At 40.8% G+C, this 25897-nt stretch overlaps 1 protein-coding gene across 3 annotated transcripts; it reads left to right on the top strand.

The window, feature by feature from the left end:
* The first annotated feature begins 16 nt into the window (after positions 1-16).
* On the top strand, positions 17-25003 carry trim33 (tripartite motif containing 33). 3 transcript variants are annotated; one of them, XM_070910104.1, is made up of 20 exons: positions 17-587; positions 4368-4486; positions 5550-5703; positions 6064-6196; positions 7910-8026; positions 8184-8298; positions 8927-9073; positions 9614-9731; positions 9996-10309; positions 10793-10987; positions 14868-15068; positions 15635-15767; positions 15945-16008; positions 16854-17007; positions 17344-17765; positions 18122-18233; positions 18315-18389; positions 20090-20242; positions 22237-22287; positions 24235-25003. In XM_070910104.1, exons 1-20 carry the CDS (start codon positions 17-19, stop codon positions 24463-24465), a joined length of 3579 nt encoding a protein of 1192 aa, XP_070766205.1. In that variant the 3' UTR covers positions 24466-25003. The 3 variants fall into 3 exon arrangements, with proteins under 3 accessions (XP_070766205.1, XP_070766206.1, XP_070766207.1); XM_070910106.1 differs by having other exon boundaries at positions 307-587; positions 16860-17007; XM_070910105.1 differs by lacking the exon at positions 22237-22287.
* Positions 25004-25897: the final 894 nt, after the last annotated feature.

Raw genomic sequence — 25897 nt, 5'->3', positions numbered from 1 at the left:
TCAAAGAGGAAGGAAGATGGCGGATAACAAAGGCGAGGAGGATATGGAACCGTCTGCTAATTCGGACTCAGTACCTCCAGCTCAGGAAAACGAGCAGCCAGAGACGAAAGACGAAAATGCGGTAATAGTCATAGAAGCGAATACAAAGGACGGCGAAGAAACAGAGTCCCATGAGAACGCAAATGAGGCACCTACACCCACCAGCGACGGAGGGGACGTTAGCAGCGGCGGGGCTGCTGCTGCGGGAGGGGAAGCCAATGGTAGCGCTAGCAACGCCGTCAGCCCGGCTGGAACCAGCAGCACCAATGCAGAGCCAACTGAAACCCTGGCCGCCGGGGACACTCCTGTTGGCGGACTCACCACTGAAATGTCCCCCCCACCTACGGCTCCAGCGGCAACGCCGGTATCCGCTCCCATTAATTTACTGGATACGTGCGCAGTGTGTAAACAAAGTCTGCAGAGCCGAGACTGTGAACCAAAACTTCTGCCTTGTCTGCACTCTTTTTGCCTAAAATGTATCCCGCAACCAGACAGACAGATAAGCGTACAGGTGCCAGGACCACACGGGCAAACTGACACGCACATAGGTGAGTTTTTCCACGAGCACGTAGCTTGATCTACCTGTGAGCGGTCCTCCGCGCTGTCATCTGATATTAGTTAAGATGAATAGCTGGCTGTCAAAAGTTGGTGCTTTAACAGTTGGAGGGGTAAACTTGATTGATTTTCGGTGGCAATTGAGGCAGGCTGTTAACGGGGTTGAGCTGAGACTTCTCATCTAAATACACGATGCTTACCGGCCAGGGAGATGGATTTCAGACTATTGCATTGCGCAGAGGAAGGTGGCGTGTCTGTTTGTGGTTAGATACACTCCCAGCTCCCTTTGGGAACCTATCATTGGTCCTACCGTTAATCCCTTCTCCCACCATAATAGATATGAACAGGCGGCGGTGAACCAAAACATCATTTGAGTTTTTTGGAAAGGCGACTGTATATATATATATATATATATGCCGAATCAATGATCGTGCCGAAAACATCTGCAACAGGTTCACGCTATGTTCTTTCATAGTTGCCTCGGTCAAGAGCAGGGCAATATTTATTTGACTGATTTCCAATGGCTTTTGCTATATGTTTTTCCTCCTTCCAGAAATTTAGTAACTTATATTTTTGTAATGACTTTTAATACTTTTCAGTAGATTAACAGCTAGATGACATGAACATGAATGGTTGCTGATCAAACACTGTGGGCTACTAGTCAAACCGAGAACCACTGCATGTTCAATGGCAACTAGTAACAGGGATGACCTTAATTCATAATTAATGACAAATGTATAAATAACACAGTAATAATTATGAATATATATACCAAAAGTATTCCTAATAGACTCCTATATATATCCAAGTGTCATGTAAACACGTAAACAGCATGTTATAGATGTGCACATGCTAAGTGGTCGTCTAAATGGCATGTATCAAAATGTGACTGTGAGATGTTTCTGCACAATTTTTCCTTTTCTCGTTATTATGAGATCCAGGTCTCCCAATTATTACATTCTTTTCTCGTAACTATGGGATGTGAAAGTCATAATTACGAGATAAGGTCTCAGTATTTTTTTCTTTGGTGAATGCAATGCAATATAATTTGTAATGCTGTGTAAGTGCATACACACATTTATCTTGTCAATATGTTTGTTACCTTACAGCTTTTAAAAGATGCACACATCACACCGTCTGCCTAGTAGACTCCTGGCTAAAGAGTCAGTCAACAGCAGCTTCATTCTGAGAGCAAACTTAGACTAAAGCAAAAATAAAGATATATTTTGCTCGCACTGAACCCGACTTCCATTTAAAACCGATCTCAGCACTGGCAGTCTACACAAAATAAGTGTCGTATTACACGTGTAGTCTTACAAGTACCTCATGGTGACATCTCATATTACTCTTTATTCCCCAGTTTGTGTAGATGTGTGTAGACTTTTACCTCCTCACAGTACCTGTCACCAAGCCTGATTTAATTTTATTAGTCTTAGTCTCCGTGAAGAGTTTTAATATCACATGGTTTAAATGCTGTTTTCAGGAATTACATTAGTATTGGTTTCAGGAGAGATTCGGTGTCACATGGTCTGAATTGTATTTACAGAATTGCCCGTCAGCACAAAGGATTGCTTATGGGGTCATTTTTAGGGGGAATTTTCTACTTTACCTTTTAGATGATGTGGTTAATATGATCTGACTTTCACTTCAAATGTTCCTTTGGCCACAGTTGCTGCAAAACTCAGTCATACCCCACCTGGAGTTTTGGAAGCACTAAAACACTTCTACTACTCTACTTAACTTCTCAGTGAACGTAATAATGATCTACACAGCATCGGGCCCAGTTTTTCCACACTAGTTGCTTCAGTTTGTGAAAGCTCAGAAAATTATTCATTGACCACTTCCACCATAGCAGTTAAATCCTACAAAAAGTACGTTAGTAACTACGTTAATAGCATTGATTAACATGGCTTCACATAAAGGATTACAAATTGTGTCATCCCTGTCCGGTGGCAACACTTAGCCAGGCTACTGATTCATCGTTTTAAACTCTGCGCTTTACCTGGTCAGAGAAAAGCTGGGTAGTGATAAGTGATCAGAATTTGTGGTAAGTGCCAAAGTTTTTACATGATAGATAATAGTTAAAGTGCCTATTTATTTCTGTAGTCATGCACATAAAATGAGGAAATGTAAAAGCCAGGTGAGAAACAACTTCACTGTTTCCTACTTGACTAATTTGTTCATGGATTCATCCTCACTTTCTACTTCTCCTTTGTCATGCCTGCTGTTATAACTGATAGCAGCTTGTACTGCGACGTGTTGTTTACCTCCTTACTAATATAGGCCTTCGAATATCCACATGTACCTGTCAGGAGTGTCAGGAGTGTCAGGAGTGTTTTATGTTAAGTGTTCCTCACAGCATTACTAATTGCTTTGTTGTATAAATATTATTTGAAGATATTTAAATATGACTAAAATACATTTCATATTATAATGTAAATATATGGTAGCAGGGTTCATCGAAGCCAAATCTCTAAATCTACTTTGTGGTTTCCATATTGTTGTGATTAAGTGAAAGTGAACACCAATTAGAGTTGAGATGTGATTATATCTGTCACTTCTACACGATAAGTGATGTCCCCTGAGATGTCTCTCTTCTCTTGTATTCCTGGGAGAGTTGGTATTATCTTGATCTCAGTTTAAGCTGTGGTGGCAGCTTGTGCTGGCCTATCAGTCTCATCAGTTGTACTAGTGGTACCTAGCAGTGACATAATGACTACATTAGTATTTGGCAAAGAAATAGCCTGATTTGGTCAAACCAATTATATTTTATATGTATTATAATCTTGTTCCCCCTTCATATTTTCTGTAGCGGGGGGTGGGGGGGGATTATTATTATTATTTTTTTTTTTTTTTTTTGGGGGGGGGTTATATTGAGAGTTGGAGCTGTGCAATGACTGCTCCAGTTCAAAGTGACAGCTGTGTGATACATTTTGTTTTTGTATTTTTGTACATGTGTGTGTGTATATGTGTGTATTTAGGGGTTGTGTGGGTTCCTCAACATAATCCCAGTCCAGCTGCTTTCACAACCAATCACTCGGGGACCCATGCAGCTGGAGCTTACACAAACTGGCTGTATGCTGCTCAAGCCAGTGTAGACCGGCTCAAACCGGCTTACACCGGTTTTTACCTCAGCTGGCTGATGGGGGGGGGGGGGGGCGTTTATGGATTTATGAGGTAGAGGAGGGGCGATATTATGCTGACTCAATTTAAAACATTTATGTGAAGTTTAATCTTGTGCATAATAGTAGACTTCAGAAAATAAGTGGCAAAGTTAATGTGCTGAACTAATTATTTGTTGGGGTATGTATGATTATAGCACCAATTCAATTCTATTAACGAAGCCAACTAAAGTGATTAAGTGAAACACTCCTCGTTGTTTGGCCATGTGATTTAATATTCCAATAAAAATGCCAAGGATGACGAGATTGAATCTTCTGGAGACATGCGCTAAATCAATTAGCCCCCATGTATAGGTAGTTGGTGTCCCTGGGTGCCAAGAATTGTTAATAACAACAGGAATTTACCTGAAGGAAATTATGGAAATAAGCAGAAAGTCTGCTGAAGGCCTCTTCTTAATCATCTTTTGTTTGAAGCGGGACTATTCTTAGCCAAGAGTTAGGGGGCTTCATAAGAACTTGTCCTTGATGGAGACTGCTTGTTTGGCTTTGTTTCCACTTTTCTTCACAGATCAGTCATCAATGAAAGCATTGAATTTGTGGCCCAGTTTGACTCGTGTCCCCCCTGATTATCTGCCTCTTCTCTGTCTTTAGTAAATGTTATGCGCTGTTCGGTGTGCCACCAGGACTACAAACAGAGTGACATTATTGACAACTACTTTGTCAAAGATACCACAGAAGCCACCAGCACGTCTGATGAAAAGGCTGCACAGGTAAAGCGGTTGGACTTGTAGCCATGGTGTTTTGTACTTAAGTGTATCCACATCAATGCTTTGCCATGTAGGCTTTCCTCTGCTGTTTAGAGGGAACGGCCGCGTTTGCAATTATTTTTTTTAATGCTGTTATCTCGAGATCACAAGTTAATTATTTTGTTATCTCGAGATAACAAAGCTCGTTTTCTCCGTGATAACGGGTTAATTTATCTCTTAGGTTTCTCCTTGAATTACAAGGATTGATCTGAATGTTATCTCTAACAGAAAAACACAATGCAATTTCTGCCTGTGTTAGACCTCGATTGAAGTACAGTCTGATGCGTTGATCAGTAATGGGTACTTCCTGATTTGACATTTTCAGCTTAAATCAGTTGCTACACTGTCAGCATGCCATCAGTGCACACTGACATGGCACATCGTGTCCTCTGATAAACATTAAAAGTAGGCTAATAAGAGGAAACAACCTTTTGTTTTCTCGTGATGACAGCTTGATTATCTCGTTATCTCGAGATAACAAAGCTCGTTTTATGGAGATGACAAAATAATTAACTCGTGATCTCAAGATAATGGCATTAAAAAAAGTAATTGCAAGCACGGCCATTCTCGGCTTCCGTAGATCTCAGCATAACCTTGGGGTTCTGATATTTTATTTTCTAATGAGGGTTACATATCACACACACATGTTGCTTATGTCGTTTTTAAACAAAATTCATACTCTTTATACAGTTTATTATGGACTGCTTTTTGCTGTAAGTATTTCAATCAGAATTATTTATGTAGTGTAACAGAACTTCAGTAAACAGGTAGTTTAGGCTCTAAACAATAGGTGCAACTGTCATTGAACTACTAACATTAGTAAGTTAGCACTTTGACATCAGACATTTTTCTTCAGCCTGGAAATGTTTTACATCGGGTTAGTACTGTATCACTATCGAGGCAACATCATTTGATGATCTGAGCACTCGCTCGTATGAGCTGTATCATTCAGCACCAATATTTTCTGGAGAGACTATGAGTCACATGTAGAATTCTTTTAGATGCTTATTGGTGTTCTCTTCTCAAGGTGTGCACAAGTTGTGAGGACAATGCAGGAACCATAGGCTTTTGTGTGGAGTGTGGAGAATGGCTGTGTAAGACCTGCGTGGAGGCCCACCAGAGGGTCAAAATTACCAAGGACCACAAGATTCACACAAAGGAGGATGCTGACGCTGCCTCTGGTAAGATGGCTGACATTCACACTGAAGGACCGACCCATGTTTACTGAAACTAAAACTGCAAAAGCCTCAGTAAGACAAACCCTAGTTGAAGCACAGTGAATGTGGTGCTGCTGATAGGCTGTTGCCATGGTAACAGTGCTGCAGAGTCTGGTTACTTAGATGGTACCTCTAGCTGGGGGACCATACATCCTGAGGCTCTGACCAGACAAGTACTGGGGCTTTGACATGACTGTTTTTTTCTATTTTTGTCTTTCTTTTGTTCTGTCTTTAATTCACTGGTTTCTTTGAATACTTTGCCTCTATTTATTTCTCTCTTTCCAATTAAGCATCGGTGGTGTCTTATCTCCTGTGTGTCTATAGAGTCTGTTACTACGCCAGGACAGCGGCCTGTTTTCTGTCCCATCCACAAGCAGGAGCCACTGAAGCTTTTCTGTGAGACCTGTGACACTTTGACCTGTAGAGACTGCCAGCTGCTGGAGCACAAGGAGCACAGGTAGCTCAGCATCTAACACATCCCACATATCTATTTTGTATACTGGTTTGGCATGTTTTAGGCCATTAATTACCATTGGCATATACTTAATGTTACTCCTGACAATTTCTCACAGTATACCATAAGGCTTTTGATTGATTACCCTGCAGGCAGCCATTGGTTTCAGCTTATTTCAGTACAATATGGAAATCAGTTACACAGAGCTGAAACATGCTTTAGATAGGTAATCCATTACAGTGAACTGGGAGTGTGAATGTGCACACCACATTGTATGCCTATCCAACCATCAGATTTCAAGATGTGTGTTGGTCATAAACAAAGAGATTTACAAAGCAGTCACATTAGTCACCTCCTTAGTAGAGGTAATACAAGGACAACAATGTAGTCCTGTCTGAATAATCTTTTCCCACATTATGCTTTGTCAACTCACATTCATTTGTGTAGCTCAGTATCACATGCAGTGTCTCAATGGGCTTTACAAGACCACATTGACAACACTTCCCGACATATGGGGGAAGAAATGGTAAAAAAAAACGTCAGGAGAAGACATTTAAAGAGAGACACCCCCATGGTATTTCAGTGGTATTTACAGTAAATGGACAGAGAGCTGGTCATTTACATGGAATACAATAGACAAAAATGCGACTAAAATCCAACAATGGGATCACAACATATCCAATTCTATTCTATATATCTATATGTGCTTGTTGTGCCATTGGCCACAAGTGTATTTGTTGTCAAATCTTCAAATCCTCTCAAGGTGTCAATCAAATCAGTAACGCAGGGAGCCAACCGATACCCGTGCTAGCTGTGCGGGCTGTAAATTCAAAATAATTAGGCCTCCGATACCCGGGTCAGCAATATCTCTGCCAAGTGGTAAAGCACCCAAAAAATCCCTAACATATTGGAATCAGAGACGTACCTGGGCAGGGGGCTGGACCATCCCAAATTTGGGAGAAATTACACCAATATTTACCCAGCAACAATGAATTATTTTTAGAAAAGGGGTGGAGAAAAAACACCAGAAGGCACGAATTGTTGGACGATATAAGAACTTGTGCACGTTTCCCCAGTCAGATTCCGGGACTGGGGCGAGTTTTTATCTCTGTTGAAGAATAAAACTCTATTGCATCTCCAGTGAATCCTTTGAACCTGTTTGAGACTCCAAGAGCTACTCAATCCTACAGAAGACTAAGTGTTGGTGAAGAGGTCCAGACTCAAACTCTGGCCCAGACCTGGACTTCTGATCTTCAGCACTTGCTGTTCAGCAGGAAACTCTATATTTAGAACACAATATAAAATCATAAGCATAAGGTTGGTTTCCCACAAAGCCATTGGTAGATGATACCAGTAGTTTGAAATCGTTGTGGTTTGAATCTGGAACCCTGCTTGTTTTTCATTTTAGTTATCTAATCAGGGACTGAATTACATCTTGCAATGTGAATGGAGGCTCCCACCTGGTAAGACAGAAGATGAATACTGCTATTACCCACCACAAAGCAAAGATTCTCATAAATATTTTACACTTGACAGCAAGAGACAGTAATTGCATTTCTGCATGGTTCTTCAGTACTTTCAATTAAAGTTTCCCCCTAGAATCATCATTTAGTTTTTGACCCTATTCCTTATTGTTTAACACAACTAGAAGTTCACGGTCATTCAGTTTATCAAAAGTTGTTGGTTACTAAAAGAGTGTTGCCCCTCAACCCTCAGGTACCAGTTCCTGGAGGAGGCTTTTCAGAACCAGAAAGGCATCATTGAGACCAGCGTGGCCAAACTACAGGAAAAGAAGAACTATGTCCATTATTCTGTGTCTCAGGTGCAAAGCAGGTGAGATTTTTTTTAATCACTGGCTTCCTCCCCTGTGCTGCCCATTGACATAGTTTCTGCATGTTAATACCCATGTCAATGGGCTGACATATGCAGTCAGCATGTGTTCTGGTGGCTAGTGTGTCTTAATGTTTTACTGTCTTCTTTTTTCATCCAGGTTAAAAGAGCTGAATGAGACACATAGGAAGGTGGAGCACGAGATCAAAATCGCAGTATTTACTCTTATTAATGAGATCAACAAGAAGGGCAAGTCCTTGCTGCAGCAGTTGGAGGTAATCACCTAGAATGATAATTCGTACATTTATTGTAGTGGATTTAAAACAATAGTTTCTGTGTTCTGTATGCAAGCTCAGACTGTGTCTTTTGACTCGCTGCACTGAAACATACTCATTTCACTGTAATTACACCACATATTGAAAAGCTTTGCAAAAAGCTTTTGTGTAGTTTGTGTGTCTGGACTTAGAACACACAGTCATGATAACATCCAACAACACATTTATCTGTCATTTATTATAGATATTGAATATATTTTGATGTTGTGATGCTTTCTATTCTCATACACAATCCATGACACATATTTCTTCTTTCTCATGTCTACTGCTTTAATAGCGTTGCTGTGATTTTGTTTTTCCCCCCCGTCTGTGTATCTTTGAATCCCGTTTGCTATATGTTATATGCTTGACTTTCCCATTTGCTGTGCTCTTATTTATTGAATTGTTTGTCTTTGCTGCATTCTATTATCGACTGCTGCAGTAACCCAGGCTCCCAATGGGGATCATTACATTTTAATCATCTAATCCATCTCTATGCATATGCCGACATTCTGGATTCATCAAACTATGGTGTTCAGGCTCTCTTTGTGGCAGTTCCATAACCAGGGTAATCTCACTTTCTGTCTAGAGTGTGACCAAAGAGCGCAGTATGAGGCTTGTGGCTCAGCATAAGGATACCACCCTGCTGGCCCAACAGATCCACCATGTGCTCAACTTCTGCCACTGGGCCATCACTACTGGCAGCAGCACTGCGCTACTCTACAGCAAGAGGCTGGTATGTTTCCCATGAGCCCCAGATGTTCAGCAGTTTGACAGACGAAAGTGATTACAAAAAAGCGCGGCATTTGGCTTTGGTTGGATTCCAATTGTTTGCTATACAGAAACTGTATATTATGCTAGTTTTAGTGTTAGACTCTTGTTTTGAGGAACATTTGAGTTTTGTCTGCTTCCAACACAACTTGTGACCTTGTCATCGTCATCAGGTGTGGAGAGCAATAAACATTTGTTTGGAGTATACTACTGGCCTGCCCTTTTCTAGATCTATTGGTGACGTTGCAGAATCTTCTGATTTGGATTGTGGATTTGACTACTTACCACAAGACAGTCAGCAAATTAGATCATTGAGATAATGTTATTGTGGGAATGTGGAGTAATGCTCCCAAAGGGCATGTTGATAAATGAGCTGTTTGTTGCTTCAATATAGCCAGGCTCAGTAACCAGAGAAAATGATTGTGTTTGTGGTGTGTGTGGTGTGTGTGGTGTGTGTGTGTGTGTGTGTGTGTGTGTGTGTGTGTGTGTGTGTGTGTGTTTGTAGATCCTGTTCCAGCTTCGCCAGCTCTTCAAGGCTAGACTGGAGCCAGCGCCCCAGGCCAATGGAGTTGTGCGCTTCTTCTGTGACCCCACCTTCTGGGCCAAAAATGTGGTGAATCTAGGTGAGAGAGGCCCATTGCCTTATTATCCCGCATTAGTCAATATTTCTCTGTCTTAAATATTGACTTTCCGTTTGTTATTGATTTATTCTAATCAAACTTAAGACTGAGAACAGTTTTAATTTGGTAGTGGGCATAAACAGCATGAAAATTAAGCTGCAAGCAATTGATTGATGTGCCTTTCCGCATAAATGATATAAAGAAATATTTCTAGAGCATGTCCACTTTAAATTATGCTTACTGTCATCCCTCTTCCTCTTATTGTAGGTAATTTGGTAATTGAGAAGCCACCTCCAGCTGCGCAACCGCCCAATGTGATGGTAGGAGGGCCACCCATTTCACCAGGCCAAAGTCACCCAGGCAAACACCAGGGCCAGATCAACCTGGCCCAGCTCCGGCTGCAGCACATGCAGCAGGCGGCCTATGCACAGCAGAAGCAGCAGCAACAACAGCACCAGCAGCAGCACCAGCAGCACCAGCAGCAGCACCAGCACCAGCAGCAGATCCAGCAACAGATGCGCATCGCCTCCCAAATGTCCCAGCAGCACACCAGACAGGCTGGCCCACCCATGGCACAGCAGGTGTGGAAAACTCACCAATCAATGTACCATCGTGGAAGGGAATGCAAACCTGTGCTCCAATCAGTCACTCTAGTGACTTGTCAAAATATTAGGAGAAATATGTTATTCTTGGTGCAGCAAACAATTATTTTCATTATCATTATTTTTATTATTATTATTATTATTTGGTAGGTACTAGGTATAAGATCTTTGTTTTAAAATTAGTTTTGGGAACATACAGTTTTAGATTGACAGGAACCCAAAGTGACCTCTTAAGATCACTTAATTTGTCCAATCAGCAGTCAAAATCTCCCAAATATATGATTTAGTGTTGTTAACCAGTGAATATTTGGTATTTATAAGGATAAATGACTGAAGTGGTGACTTGATAATTCAGGTCTTAAATTTGTTTTCTGTAGATCGACAACTGCATAAATTGCCGTGGTTGTGTTTATCCAACGATCAGATTTTCACACTATCTGGGTATGTTTTTGATTTTGACAGCCTCCAAGGCTCATCAGTATGCAGCAGCTACCGAGAGGGCCTGGGGGTATGAATGGCGGGCCAGGTCCACCTATGTACCCTTCCTCCCACCACATGCGTCTCCCGGGTCCACCGCAGGGTCGAATGCCCACGGCTCAGACGAGACATAACGGACAGCAGTATCCCCCCATGATGCAGCCTCAGCTACAGAGACAGGTTAGTACAAGTGCACTCCAGTTTCACTGTATGGAAAGTAGATAAACAGATGTCATTTGGGTATTTTACAGCATATTTTGACTGTTTGGATTTTACATGGAATGTTTTTGTGTTTTTTGTGTAAAACATTTGTTGCTGTAAATGTTGGATAAACTAAAATTGATGCACTGATGTGTGTTAAAAGACTCTACTGTGATAGCACTTACTGTACAGTATAGGTACACAGGGCAAGGCTGGTCTGAAGCAGCCAAACAGCCTTTCTAAGAAAGAAATCTTAGTATTTGCAGTATATTGTTTGTGCATCCTTTTCTATCTAATATATCTAACGCAAAAAAAGAAAGAAAATAATTACCAACAGACATGGAAGTAAGGTTTTATTTGGCTTTTTAGCACCTAGTAGTTAGGATTTAGGAGCAGCCAGGCTCCAACAGGTATATCTATTTTCTTGTTTGTGGGTTTTATTGTGGTTTTATTGTGGAGTTTGTTAAGAATAAGGTCATCATAGTTTGTCCACCAGAGAGCGCTAACAGGTCTATTTTTCAACTGTAAAATGTCCCACTCAGTATTCTTTAAAAAACCTCATCAAAAATGTGTGAAAAACACAAATATCGGCTCAGTTATTGTTGAGTTTTTAAAAACTTTATTGATAAAAAGATTTGGTAAAAATTGGTATCAATATTGAAAAATTCAGTATTGGTCAGCCAATGCTTTTTAGGTCTGAAGTTATGCTAATTCTGATGGCTGACCAGTTGTGAAATTGTTAGACGGATATGCTTGGAAAGAAGGCTGGTGGCACTACTGTCCATCTAAAGTTTCTAAAGTACTGAGTTCAGAGCTGCCAGTAGTGAAATAGAATCATTTAATCAAAGTGAAATTTCATAAGCCGTATGTGTATGATGGAAAAATTTAAACTGAAAAATCCTGTTTAGAAAATGCAGTAATACTGTCCAAATTAAATTGAAAACTCCATTGACAAATTGACAAACAGGTTACTCCTAAGTATAACTATACTGTAACTGCATTGAAATTTAAAGTGGAATAGGTCTTTGCATTCAGAAGACAGACACAGTTAGCAACTTAGTTGTTGAACAAAGTGGAGCATTTAGCAGAGAAAGAGCCAGATACTCCCCTCAGGAGTTGGAAGAGACCAAAAATAGAACTAAAGGAGAATGTATACTGGACTTGCGTTCATCAGGTGACCAAAAACACACACAACTCCAAATGAATGTGACAGACAACAGTAGATGATGTGGTGCAAATACTGCTATTGATTTTCTTTCATGTTTGTATGAACATGAGATGCAAGGTTATATCCTTATGGAAAATCCAGTTCACTGCTGGGGCATGCACAAGCAGGTCGGTGGCCCACAAAGGTATTCGGTGTGTCAAACTAATTTGCACCATTTTGCACCGAGCAGTGCTGAAATTTACTATGGAAACCAAACCGTAGCCCACGAAAATGGCTGCAAATTACATTACGTTTTGTGAAGTGTTTGTTTCCTGCAGTGGAAAAGGGCTATTAGATGTTATATCCCACTAGTTTTGATCTGTTCTTCAAAAGTAATCTGATCGGATTGGATCAAATCTTGAAAATGGATTGTGTTTGTAAGATTGAGATCACTTTGATCCAAAAAACAGGATTATTCTGATCCCAGCAGGGTGAATTCATCAAAATGTCATAAAAACCTTGAAATTGATCAAAAATACACTTGAATGATTAGTTTAGATACATTTATTTATATCTTGCACTTGATGTTTTTAGCTATTACTGTGATGAAGTAAAAAAATAGGCTGCATAATAAGCCATTTAAGTAAATCTAAAATATATGTAGTTCTTTTAATTGTCATTGAACACTGTATCACATATTTACAATGAAACAATCGTCAGAGATGAAACAGTCAAAAGTAGTTTTGATGAAACAGTCAAGGAGTAGTTAATTGGATCCCTCATCCCACATTTGGTCAGTGGACATTCAGTTTCTTCAATTTGTGTTAAAAATGTGTATTTGTGGTAAATTCATATGTTACTAAGTTACTTATTGTGGATCAGCTGAAAAGTCTGACAATTTAAAAGGTACTAAATATGGAAGAGCATGTTGGTATTGTAGTCTGTCGCTTCAATTAAAAACACTTAAAGGGGCCCCCTGCTGGCTGTTACCTGTTGTTACCATTCAGAGCACTGGTAATCTGGATTTGGTGATTCTAAAACATTGGATTTTGGTTCAGGGTGATCCCAATCCAATTTTCTTTGAAAAACCGATACAAAAGTAAGACAGATTACCTGATCCTGGTTAGAAAAAATGGGATTTCCAAATCCAGATCACTCTGATCCAGATTAAATGTTTCTTCTTTTTCTTCAAAACAAGCCTGGGGGATTGCTGCTCTTGTTCAAATGGAAATGCAAACCGCTGTCAGAGCTACCATTTTTAATAGAATTCAAATGTTCAAATATTTAAATGCAAAAGTCCAGTTTGTATTTACATTTTGTAAGTATTTTAAATCCAGTGTCACCTGCGTGCACACGAGGTACACAAGATGGGCACCCGCTTATAGAAAAACAGCTCCAGAGCGTGTGGGATTTTTTTCGCATTACATTTTTTGTGTAATAATGATTGTTAACAGGTTGAAACATAATGATGAATGAGAATGGAAAACTCAAGGGCATGTTGAGCACATAGTGTAGTTATAACAAGCTGTTGCAAGGCTTGAGGAATGTTAGATAAGACACCAATAGATCAGTAAGCCAGTTGTTTCTGTTGTATCAAGTATGTTCCAGATTATAATGATGTAGATACCATTGTATTTGGGCAGAAAACACCTGACATGAGAGAAACATTGAATGCAACCAGGAGGTGGGTACATACTACAAGGTCCACAACAGGTGGCGCATATTCTGGAATAAAAGTATAGGCACAAAAAGAGCCAGTTCAATTGCTCCCGGGACCAGCTCGATTTATTGTACTCTGTTTTACTCTTCAATAAATCTACAACATACCAGACTCTGAACATCTAGTAGTGTATTTACTATGGAACTAGGGGACCTGAACCCATCTGGCCCTGGTGAGGGTTTTACTAGAGGTCTAAAACTTGATTTAATTTGAAAATTAAAATGCATAGTGTATTTCACATTCAGTTTCAGTATAATTATGGCAGGGTTAAACTTGAGAGTGTACTGCAAACTATTTGTAAGTGGAGTTTTGATAAAAAATTTTTAGTAGTAATAAAAGTATTATAATTAATGAAAAGTGTCTTTTTTCATTTTAATTTTGTGCACACAAAATGGCAAATTCAATTTGAATTTGATTCAATTATTTCATTTAAATACTGGCATAACTGAATTTCCAAGACGCGGACGAGCCAACAGAGGCATTGGATTTAAAAAAAGTTGTTTTACATGGGTTTTCATAGCAGGGAGCAAATGCACTGTTTCCTCATTCAGCCCTGCTTCGCACTGCCTTGCCAATGTGTCTATACATATAAAGCTGATTATTTGCTCTAGTCAAATAACGTGTACAGTATGAAAAAGTACATTTACTGCCTGCATGTAAGACTAGTTAAGAAACACCTCCAATACATCCAGCCCCTTTTTCTTTGTGTCCAGATGTCTATAGAATCTGAGATGAGCCACCAAAGGTTTCGTTTCTTACTGCAATCAGGGGTTTGGCACCTTTTCCTACTTTGTCATTTGTGTGTTGTGCAGCATGTGTTGTCACCCAAATGCATGATCATGCAACCATGTTGTTTTCACAACAAAGAATATGTGATAAAACTCAGTGAATGATCTGCCTCTTTGTTCCTGTCCTTAATCTTTTCTTCCCTTCCTGTTTCTTTCTTCCTTCCCGTTATTGTCCTCCATCCCTCCCTCTCTTTTTCTGTGCAGCATTCAAACCCAGGGCATGCGGGCCCTTTTCCGGTGGCATCCCTCCATAATGCCAACCCCACAAGTCCCACCAGTGCCAGTATGGCCGGTGCCCATGCTCACCGAGGCCCGGCCAGCCCCATCATAGGTCCCATTGAGCTCATCCCCTCCGTCACCAATCCTGAGAACCTGCCCTGCCTACCTGAGATCCCGCCCATTCAGGTGCGCACAATCTAACAATGTATGTTTGTTTGAGCCGGCGTAGGATCCCAAACATTTTCTTCTCATTCTCCTGCCATTTTTAGATTTTTGTCAGCCAAATTGATTTTCAAATGAAAATGACAGAAATATAACATTATCAACAATTCTATCAATTAAGAAAACATATCAAATGTAAATGTATCTATTTAAGTGTATCATATCATTGGCATTATGATGAACAGTACAGCATTTTGAGACCAAGAAGAATGTACAATATTTAGAGAAATTATAAAATAAAATGTATGCATTATAGAAGCAACATAAGCAAATACATGAATTTACATACATGTGTAAAATGTACCATTGACTGGGAAAGGTATGGAGAAACATATCTATAAATTCTGATGTGGTGCAGGAGTAGACGAATGTAACAACACCAAATGTCCCAATATTTGCCTTTTGGCTGGTAATGTTTTCCCTGGTTGAGAGTCATGTTTTCATTAAATGTATTCCTTTACAAAAGTCCATTGAACTCTTGATTCTCTGTTGATATTTTCCCTGCCACTCTGCTTCTCTGGCATCACTAGCTGGAGGACGCAGGTTCCAGCAACCTTGGACACCTCCTGTCTCGTTACATCACAGCCAGCACGCAGCATCAACTTGGCTCAGTGGACATGAACCCCTCACCTGGACTGTCCACGCACTCCTCTGGATCTTCAGGTACCCACATGTTCAGAGAGAGGGACCCCCATTCTCATCAACGCCATTTACATCTAACAGAGCATCCTGATTAAGTGTTTTTCATGCTTTATCTAGCTTTCTAATGTTGTTCTAATCAGATTCATGATAACATTAAGACGTGATCAGTGCTGTTTCCTGTCTCATTTCTGTCTGCAGGTCTGTCGAATGCTCACACACCGGCACGACCTTCTAGTACGTCCAGCACAGGCAGCAGAGGCAGGTAAGACGATATGAAGGTATTTTACTAGCAGAACACCCTGTTACAATTTCTAGAAAATATTAACACAACAGAGTCCAAGTTAAAGGATTTAATAATCAAACTTGACCAAGCTTTTAATTTGTCACTAGTCCGGTAAATGTAGCAGAATGTGATAATGAGGCAAACAGTTAATTGTTCACTCAGTGGTTACTGGTTTAATTTGATCACCCAACACCAGAGGACTTTGTGTTTACACCTTGACGCCTTTATTACTTACCTACTAGGTTAAAAATGGCAGCAGATAAAACTCAGCCAATGCTGAGGTAGAGGGGAAAACGCACACGAGTGAGTGACGTTGCTAAAACTTAATTGGTCAGAGTGACATGAGCGAGGTCATGCAAATATTAAGCAATGATCAATACAGGCGAGGTCCTGCCACGTTTGTATTTTGACAATTTGTTTTGATCCCTTTTGTGTTGCAGCTTAAACCTGGCGCTTGAAAATCAGCAGCCTCAGTAATGCCAATACTCTTCTGTGTCACATAAAAAAATCACCAAACCCCCTTTAGAAATGCGTCAGTTCAGTTCAGCCTTGCTTTACATACTTTGTTAAACACTAATACCTTGCTGGGCCATTATTCATTTTGTAGCTAATGAGCTAATGGGCCAAATGAAACAAGCAAACGCTGTATGTTTGTCATGTGCTCGACATAGGGACTGAAGTCACTGCAGTTATTATACCTGTGCAGTCTCAGTGAACTTAACACGTATAGTCATAGTTAGTAGGTAATTGGTTTGATGTTGTTCATAAATTCAAACAATTGCATTAAAAATTTCCCTCATGGTTTGTTTGTTTGTTTGCCTAAGTTGTAGCTCTGCGGGGAGGGCGGGACCAGGAGGTGGCGCTGCGGTGGAGCAGGTGAGGGTGAAGCAGGAGCCCGGTACAGACGAAAGCTTTAGCTGTCCAGCTTCCTCTCTGAAGACGGAACAGGGGAAAGATGCTGGAAGGAGTGCCTGCATGGTATGTATATTGTTCTTTATTCCATTAACAAGCCGTAGGTTTTGGGAATGTGATGACGTCATACTACGCATACTGCCATACTTGTTGGTAGCTGGTTATCTGTACTGCATTGAGCTTGTGGTTTACATCATGATATGGCTCACCCTGTCGCAAGGAATCTCCTTCCAAAGCTTATTGTAGGGATAAAGTCCAATAGTGCAGGAAGACCGATTTGGAGGGTTGTAGGAAAAGTACGTCAACAAAATACGATGACATTGTTTGTTAAATCATGATCTTACCCAAAACAGACAAACGTTCAATCTTTGGTCTAATATTTTTGCGTGTATTTTCCCCCAGATGAGCAATCCGGAGAACAGCCCCCTCCCTGTATTGGGAGTCGTATCTACAGGCCAAGATGCTCTCAAGGCTTTAGGGGAGCGCATCAAAACAGAACCCCAGTCTGACACACCTTGTTCTGGACTAAATGGCTCCAGCGTCGCCACCTCATCTCCTTCCACTACCACTATGACCTCCATTACCTCGTCGTCCTCCGAGAACGGCAGCAGCACTCCGCTCACTAATGGAAACTTAGACAAGGGGACAGAGACCAAAGGGGGCAGGGCGTTGGCTGGAACAGGCAATTCTGGTGGGAAAGAGGACGACCCTAATGAAGACTGGTGCGCTGTTTGTATCAACGGTGGTGACCTGCTGTGCTGTGACCGCTGTCCCAAAGTATTTCACATGAAATGCCATGTACCCACCATAAAAATCTTCCCAAAGTAAGTAATCAGTACAAGTGATTATTTTTCAGGGGTGGTGTATTTCTGTAACAGTTCAGCTACTGTTGCACACTGCCAAGGCACTCTCTTAAAACTCACACACCTCCAAGTTCATTAGAATATGACCAGTATGATAGTAACATTTAGGGGAACGTGCAAACAGAAAAAGAAAAGAAACATACATCAGTCTAAACCTAATATCTTAATGCACAACTCCATATTATTCTGAATGTTCTGGATCTTCTTGAAACATTTGGCTTTGGCTGCTATTAATGACCATGCAGATGGAAGATGAAACATAATGCTAACATAATGTCTTCTGTGATTTTATTTATTTATTTTTCTTTTCATCTCAGGGGTGACTTTCTCTGCACGTTTTGCCGGAGTCTCACCAACCCTGAAATAGAGTACTGTGACGACAGCAGGAAAGAAAATGGAGAGCAGGACATGAGCACTGAGGACCAAAGGGTCAGTACAGCTACCGCACCCTCAAAGGCCTCTTCATGATTAGTACAAGGCAGCTAATTCTCTCTCCTCCTCCCTCTGCAGAGATGTGAACGCCTCCTGCTGCACATCTTCTGCCATGAGCTCAGCGTGGGCTTCAGGGAACCCGTACCTAGCTCTGTAAGTAACTCTGCATGACTTACACACACGCAGATCAGCCAGTCATCATCCACTAGATGATGTCACAGTTCCTGTATCTTCTGTCCTGTTCCCTTCCTTCTTTTTCTCATGTGGTGGCAAAGGTTCATCTTTCCTTCCTTTTGATTTCATTAGTCCACGTCAAGCTCTGGTCTTTGCAGTTGTTCTGCTCAAACAGACTGCACACAGTCACAGAGATGTTTTAATAGACATGGTTGCCACTTGAAATTACAAAGCAAAAAAGAAATGCCTGTTTACTTTATTATGGAACCAACTGTAGCTTTTGGTCTGAATTCCAAGATACCTTTTTGCAAACCAGGACAATTTTTGGAAATGCACTGAAAACAACTTGCAGCACCAAATTTGTATTTTTTATTTTATTTTTGTTTTATTTTATTGCATTCTGTTTTGAATATTTTTTTCTGTGGTGAATAATTGATTCGATAGCTCTTGGTCATTATTTTATGAACTTATAAAATCCTTTGAGACATACTTGTGATGAAGAGCTGGGCAAATTAACATAATTTCATATATCCCTGATGTTGGCAAAGCAGGTACCTGACAACCATAATCACATCTGATTAATGAGTTTTGAAGAGGGTTGAAAGGAGAGACTCTATTTATATTTGCAGTATTTTCCACATGCATGGGGAAAGTGGGAAATGCTCTTGTTTTTCACTTACTGAATGTTTTTGTAACACATTCTCACTTCCAATATTGTAACACATTCTCACTTCCAGTGTGTGGATGGGCGTCCCTGTAGTCTGGTGGTCTGGGGCACATGCCATATGGCCGCAGCATCCTCAGTTCAGTTCTGGCTGGGGGCCTTTTTTACATGTCTTCCTCCTTACTCTCTCCCCACATTTCCTGTCTGTCTCTACTGTTTAGAGGTCACCTAGCACTGCAGGTGCTAAAAACTGGTCGGGTCATCCTCTCTCTTGTACCTTTTCTTCTGCCCTAAAAGTACCTGGATCCCAGAAACTGAGAAGAGACATTCAAACTATTTATGACACAGGAAAAAAAACCTTTTGTTTTTCCATCGCCTAAAGTGGGATTTATGTTCGACAGAAATGACCAAAAATGACTTAATTGCATATCTTGTGCATGCGTGAAGGGTCAAGTTATCACAGCGCATGGTCATGCATCTCTGAATTTTTGGAACTAGGCGACACGCCCTGAGCGTTTAATTTCAACATGGATGCCTTTGAAACTAGACTGGCCGAGTAGGTACACTTTTATAAGCATCTCTACGACCCCTCCATGAGAGACCACAGGGACAGCCACATGATTCTGAACTCATGGAGAGAGATCGCCACAACATTTAAAAGAAAAAAAACAGATGCATTCCTCCTCAGCAACAACAAGCTCTAGTGCAGGTCTGGTCTGACCAGGTGTCAGCTGTCTGGGAAATCTCTGAACACAAGATTCCCAGCCAGAGCTAATATTCATGCATCAATTGTACTACTAATTAACACCACTTTATGTCAACAAAGCCAAACACCAAAAAAACGTACTATTTCCCAAAACCTCAGTTCCACTGCCTTTGGAGTTGGTGTTTCTGTTGTTTCTGCCAAACTGCACACCACATCGTCCTCCTCCTCTCATGTTAAAGGCAAATAGAAACCTTTCGCCATCTTCTGAAACAGTTAGACATTTTGCCTGACCCACTTATGTTCAACCAGGTGCCGAACTATTACAAGATTATCAAGCAGCCCATGGACCTGAAGAAGGTGAAGAAGAAGCTGCAGTTACGGAGCTCCCACTACTACCAGTCCACCCAGGAGTTTGTGTCTGACATGCGTCTGGTCTTCAGAAATTGTGCAAATTACAATGAGGTGAGCAGCATGAGTCTTCAGCCTGCTTTGTGGAATGGCATCTGCTTGTGTGTCTGCATGCAGACAAGGGTTAGACTGATATGAATTGAAGTTGAAATTGCCACCATCTAGTAAATAGCTTAGATTGAATAATTTGACCATGTTCCTGCCCAAGAAATACTAGGCTGACACAATAATCCTTTAAATTATGTGTGAAAATGTAAGTGAACAATGACATGACTAGATTAAACAATGTTCATATGTCAGTGTTATGTATCTCATATCACTTCAATGAGGCCGGAGTTGGCAAACCAATATATTAGTCTAACCTTATGTGAAGACACAGCCTGATATTGGAAAAGTGGGTGCTTACGGCTTGCAGTGTGCGTACAGTTTTGTACACCTACTAACACGTAACGCTGTTGGAGGATGGGGTGTACAAGCGTCACTGTGCTCTCTTCACACTGGCTGCAGGAACACTGTCTGAACCCTGTTAACACTGTCTGCATCACACTGGTAAATCACAAGTTTGGTTTTTAATGGATGGCTGTTGTCACTTGATTATTTCATATTTCACTCAATCTTTAAGCATATTCTTCTATGGGGGAAGTTGTGGATTTCATTGTATATTGTATGTACTTAGTTTGATTCTTTACATTTGGATGCTGGTTTAAGTGCGTATGATATCATGTGCCCTCTGTGTGTAAGGGAACACAGTCTTGCTTGATGTGTCATCTAGATGGGTCTACTGTAAAGTATACTGTATGTGATTGTGTATTATAGCTTCCAACCACCTGAGGGAGCTTTCTTCTATTTTATCAAGAAGTGAACAATGTCTGGAAAGACAACCCAGACCACCCTGAGACATCACTTAATTTGGCTATGTTGATCGTAAAGGCTGTGAGCCTTTCAGGACCTCAGCATACGTATGACGTTATTATGTAATTAACAGCGAGCAGGCTTCTCACTTGAGAAGGATGTTGGTAATGCTCGATACAGCTTGCGATTTTAGTTTGCATGACTTAACAAAAGACATTTCAGCAGGACATCATCACTGTAATGTAAGTAGATTAATTAGTAAGTCATTAATTAGTGCGTAAATACTCATGTGACCATTCAGGTAACATAGGGCACAGCAACACTTATAAAGGAAGCTCTTTTCATTGTTCCGTCTTCCAGAACTGGAGGCTTTAAAACCTGTCAAACAATTCTCGTCTGATCTGTCAGTGTTTGGTAGGCAATAACGGTTCTGATGCACTAGTACCAACAAAATATAGGACATCAACTAAGAATGGCTGTCCTGTTGAATGCTGTACCTGTCAAGAAAGGCCTTCCTTTAAACCAATTGTATAGACGAAAGAAACAAAAAACTTGACAAGAACTATCAGAAACTGTGATGGAGAGCGTTGGAGAGCAGCTTATTTAAAGCACTGGTTAATTGAAGCCTTTGATAATGATAATAGCATTCTCAGAGACACTTTCCCTTAACAACAAGCTATGTTCAGGAAGCTACAGTTACATTATCTATGATTGATTCATTCCTGTGATTATATCAGTTGTAAAGACAACATTCTCGACACATACTATCAACATATAGAACCTTTAAATAATGCATTTATTTACACATAAGTAGTAAAAAAAACAAAAAACCCATCAAAGAACAGAATTGTAAGAGCTGATGTTGGGTAAAACAGGAAATGTGTCGTTGCATGTGAACCAGAAAAGTGAACTAGATGGATACACTAGAGAAGAAGTAAATTATCTCACACGTTCCCTGTAGTTTCCTGTAGCCTGTGTTTCTAAATGGACTTCAGAAGACCCAAGACTGAGTGCAGACTGTATTTGCTGTTCATTTCTGCAGAAACTGCGTGGTGATGCACTCCTCGTAGGCTTGAGCACAGTAGGCCGTAAACAGATTTCTGATCGGTCATTATGTAACCTGCCTGTGCTGTGAACTCTTTTCTTTCCCCCTGCTGCTTCACTGTGTTTGTTGTAATGTTATTGCCCCTTTTTAGATGTCTCGAATAATCCAGGTTTATGATGAGGAGAAACAGATTAATACGCAGGTAAGCCGTTTCAAATGGAGTACAGATGTCCTGTGCCCTCCCACTGAGGCTCCAAGAAATGTTTTTGCCCTTCATCGTAGCATAGACAATTCATGAGCAGCAGACTTGGTCAGTCTTACGGCTTCAAACTATAAAAATGTCTTGTCTTCCCATTTCATCTTAAGGAAAGGTGGTAAGAACCATATGGTAGAGTACAGGGTGTTACTACTTCAGAGGCGTTGAAACCAGTCCATTTAAGGGGCCAGTAAACTTCTTCAGAACTGCTTGTCAGATGGTTGGATAGCCCCTCAAACCTCCCTGACGTCAGATTAGAGGGTGCCGTGTCAAACCATTTCAGCAACTTTTCCGAAACAGACACACTGACATTCACACCCACTTCACGCCGTGATTGGCCAGCTGTGTGCAGATGAGAAGTTACGCTGAGTTTGAACTTCTCTTCCTAGTGCTCTTTTTGTTTCATTTGTTAAACAATTATTAGTGGTACTTTTCATGTTTACAATGGAGTGCAACACTATGAATTTCCTCCTGTAGAGACTTTCTGAAAATGTTATCCCTGACAGCCGGCTTTTCACTCCGCCTTGGTTGGACAACATGTCGTACGAATCCCTTCTTTTCTAGTTTAATCTCGCCCTTATGGTGTGACCACATGAACAGTTGATTCTAAGATGCAAAACCAAGTGTCATGTGGATGTGTTTTATATTTTGTTACAGGCCATGCCAACCAGAATTCATTCTGGGCCTCTCACTGTCATCTTTGTATTGTCTCTTTTTAAATGCACGTTATTTCAATTTCATATGTATTTTCACTTTCACGTCTATTCATTTAATATGATAAAGCTGAAAAATGAGAATGAATGGTCATGTCAGAGTATAATGCTGTTCTACAGCAGTGTAACATGAGTTAAACAAGCAGAGAACATGTAACATCTGCAAACACACACATATGTATATATATATATACTGTATGTGCATATATATGTGTGTGTGTATATATATATATGTCTGTGTGTGTGTGATTGTAAAGTGTAGACACATGTGAGTGAATATGCATGTGAAAGGAGACTGTGAGAGGCTCCAAACGAATCATGGCTTGCACGGCTCCTCAGAGTATTTGGTTCATTTAAGTTCCGAACGTTGTAAACAAAGAGCTGCGCATGAGCATCAGTCCAGACTTCAGTTTGGTGTTCTTGGCCTTCTAAGACCAAGCAAGCACTGGCTATGATATCACACCTTTTCTCCTCATATGAGTGAGCTCCTGGGTTTGGGGCTCCCTGTAGCTGGTTCAAATATTGTTATTGTTGTAACTGAGTTATTTAGTGCCGGTAGAGTTAAGATAGATGACCAAACAAACTTAATCAGGGGTCTCGGACTCAAACCCCAGGTCCCTGGGGGCTACAGCTCGTTCTCTCAATTTTTGTTTGTTGGTGTGCGGTCTGTTGAGAAACCAGGGAAGCCAATGGATGTTGGATAGATGTTGAGGCTTTTCTTTTCGTGTAACATTTACAGAATTGTTTTTGATGTGTCGGTGGTATTAAAAATGTTTCAGATATTCATGTTCTATCTGGCATTACAGGTTTTCAACGACCTTTTAAAAACTGAGATACTTAATTTTAGCCCTACTGGTTTATGAATTGACCCGTAAATTGTATGGATGTATTTGAAGCCATCCTTATTGAAATTGTGACGCTTAACTGAATTGTGGAAATGCTTCATGGAGCCACAGTGGAGCGGGACTGCAGGATATCTATGCTCTACAGCAAGGTTGAGCCGGGGCCACCCTGCCACCAGGAGTCTTAACCAGATCTAATTTGTCTCCTCATTCTCCTCTTCCTCCTCCCTGCTTCAACCCATTCATTCCTCCTACTTGATGGTACTCTCACACCTGCTTCCTCCATATCCCCCCCCCCCCCCCACCCCCACCCACCACCACTCTTCCTCCTCTGGCAGGCGGGATCAGAGATGGCGATATCCGGCAAGGCAGTGAGCCTGTACTTTGAGGAGAAGCTGCAGGACATGTTCCCAGGGCAGAGCTTCCCTGAAACACCTGAACCTGAGTCCCCGGACACAAAGGAAAAGGAGGAGGAAGATGACGACGACACAGACGACTCTGAGGAGGACTTCGTACAGCCCAGGCGCAAACGGTTAAAAACGGATGAGAAAGTGGTCCACATCAAGTGAGAACCCACCACAAAAGAAACAAGAGAAGTGAAAAACTGTCTTCCTCACGTCCCACACTTCTCCTTTGTTTGAGGCAGCAAACAAAAAGGACGAGATTCGCTGTACAAACTGCTTGTTTTATTTCAGCCTTGCCTTTAATTGGAATTACTGTCAAATACATTAGACGTCTGCCTTTATCAGAACTCCTGAGTTCAGAGACATAGAAGAGCTGCATTCCCTCCTTATTTCATGGACACTCAAGAATTTGCTTGTACAGATTTTGAAGTAGGACTTGTTTTGCAGTAGTTAACGACTGGTCATTTCTTTTCTATTTTCCATTTTCATTTGTAGATTTGTTGTGACAGTTGCTTAATAAAACATTTAAGTGCCCTGTTCCCATGTATTATATCTATACTTTGACATGAAACCTACTGAGTATTTGTATGACTTTGTGGAAGCGTTATGTAAATAAGAGAATCTAGCCCACCGAAGGTATTCCTACAGTATAGATGTTTGGGTGCGTCATCAATAAAACCTGTTCTTGAAATATATCAAAGAAAATGTGTGGTGTGGATTAGGTTTGGGGTTGCCTGGGAGCTCTGAAAGGAGCAGTTCATCCAAATCACAAAAAGAGCAATAACAAAAAACGTGTTCTCACATACCCTTCGTGGTATCTAATTTATATATATTTTATCCAGGTTTCATATGCCTGTCTTCAGAATTTCGTTTGTGATTCTTTCAAATGTAATAGCTACATCTCTTTACAGAAACAGTGTCCCCTTTGGATAATCCACAGACCTAACAGCAGTCAAAGTATATTTGTATACATTTCATACACAAAGGCAATTCAAAGCGTTAAGAGAGGCATTAAAATAGAAAAGACACATTTGTTTAAGGAAATTGTTATATGAAAATGTTAGGAACAGAGACAAATAGAGGATGGGAGGGCAAGATGGTTCATTCTGAGTATTTAAGATTTAAGACGGTGCAGAAAATAGGTTTCTAACCTGGATTTAAAGCAGGTCAAAGTTTGGTGCAAGTCTATTATCCACTTTGCTCCTGCTCTGTGGTTCAAAGTAACTAAATGCTGTGAAGGCTCTGCTCTATTCAAGTGTCCCAGTAAGCCATGACAGCGTGCCATGCACAACACCAGGACCCCAGAAACTGAAGCAGCTAAATGGAATTCAACCGCCATCAGATATATTGTTTACACCTGTGCTTCTCCTACCGTGACCTGTCAAATGTCTTTCATGAAAAAGACCAATCGGTGTCTTATACGGTTTCACTTTGTTCGTTACTCTTGTGGATTTGTCTACGTGCACTTGAATGCAGCGCCATGGCCGCTGGAGAAATGAACTAGTCAGCAGACGGGTCTTGCTAACACTTCGTCCCGTTACCCTGTGTCTTAACTACACCTCCAACAGCTGTCGGTAGGCGTAAAAAAAAAAAAAAA

The sequence above is a fragment of the Enoplosus armatus genome, chromosome 8 (genome assembly GCF_043641665.1).
Source record: "Enoplosus armatus isolate fEnoArm2 chromosome 8, fEnoArm2.hap1, whole genome shotgun sequence".
Classification (NCBI taxonomy): Eukaryota; Metazoa; Chordata; class Actinopteri; order Centrarchiformes; family Enoplosidae; genus Enoplosus; species Enoplosus armatus.
The sequence above is the reverse complement of the archived record's forward strand: the minus strand, read 5'-3'. Positions and strand labels throughout refer to the sequence as shown.

Coding starts and splice junctions, on each gene's coding strand:
- trim33 (XM_070910104.1), top strand. CDS start 17: ATGGCGGATAACAAAGGCGAGGAGGATATGGAACCGTCTGCTAATTCG. Junction 8,027..8,183: donor GTGTCTCAGGTGCAAAGCAG/GTGAGATTTTTT, acceptor TTTTTCATCCAG/GTTAAAAGAGCTGAATGAGA. Junction 9,732..9,995: donor CAAAAATGTGGTGAATCTAG/GTGAGAGAGGCC, acceptor CTCTTATTGTAG/GTAATTTGGTAATTGAGAAG.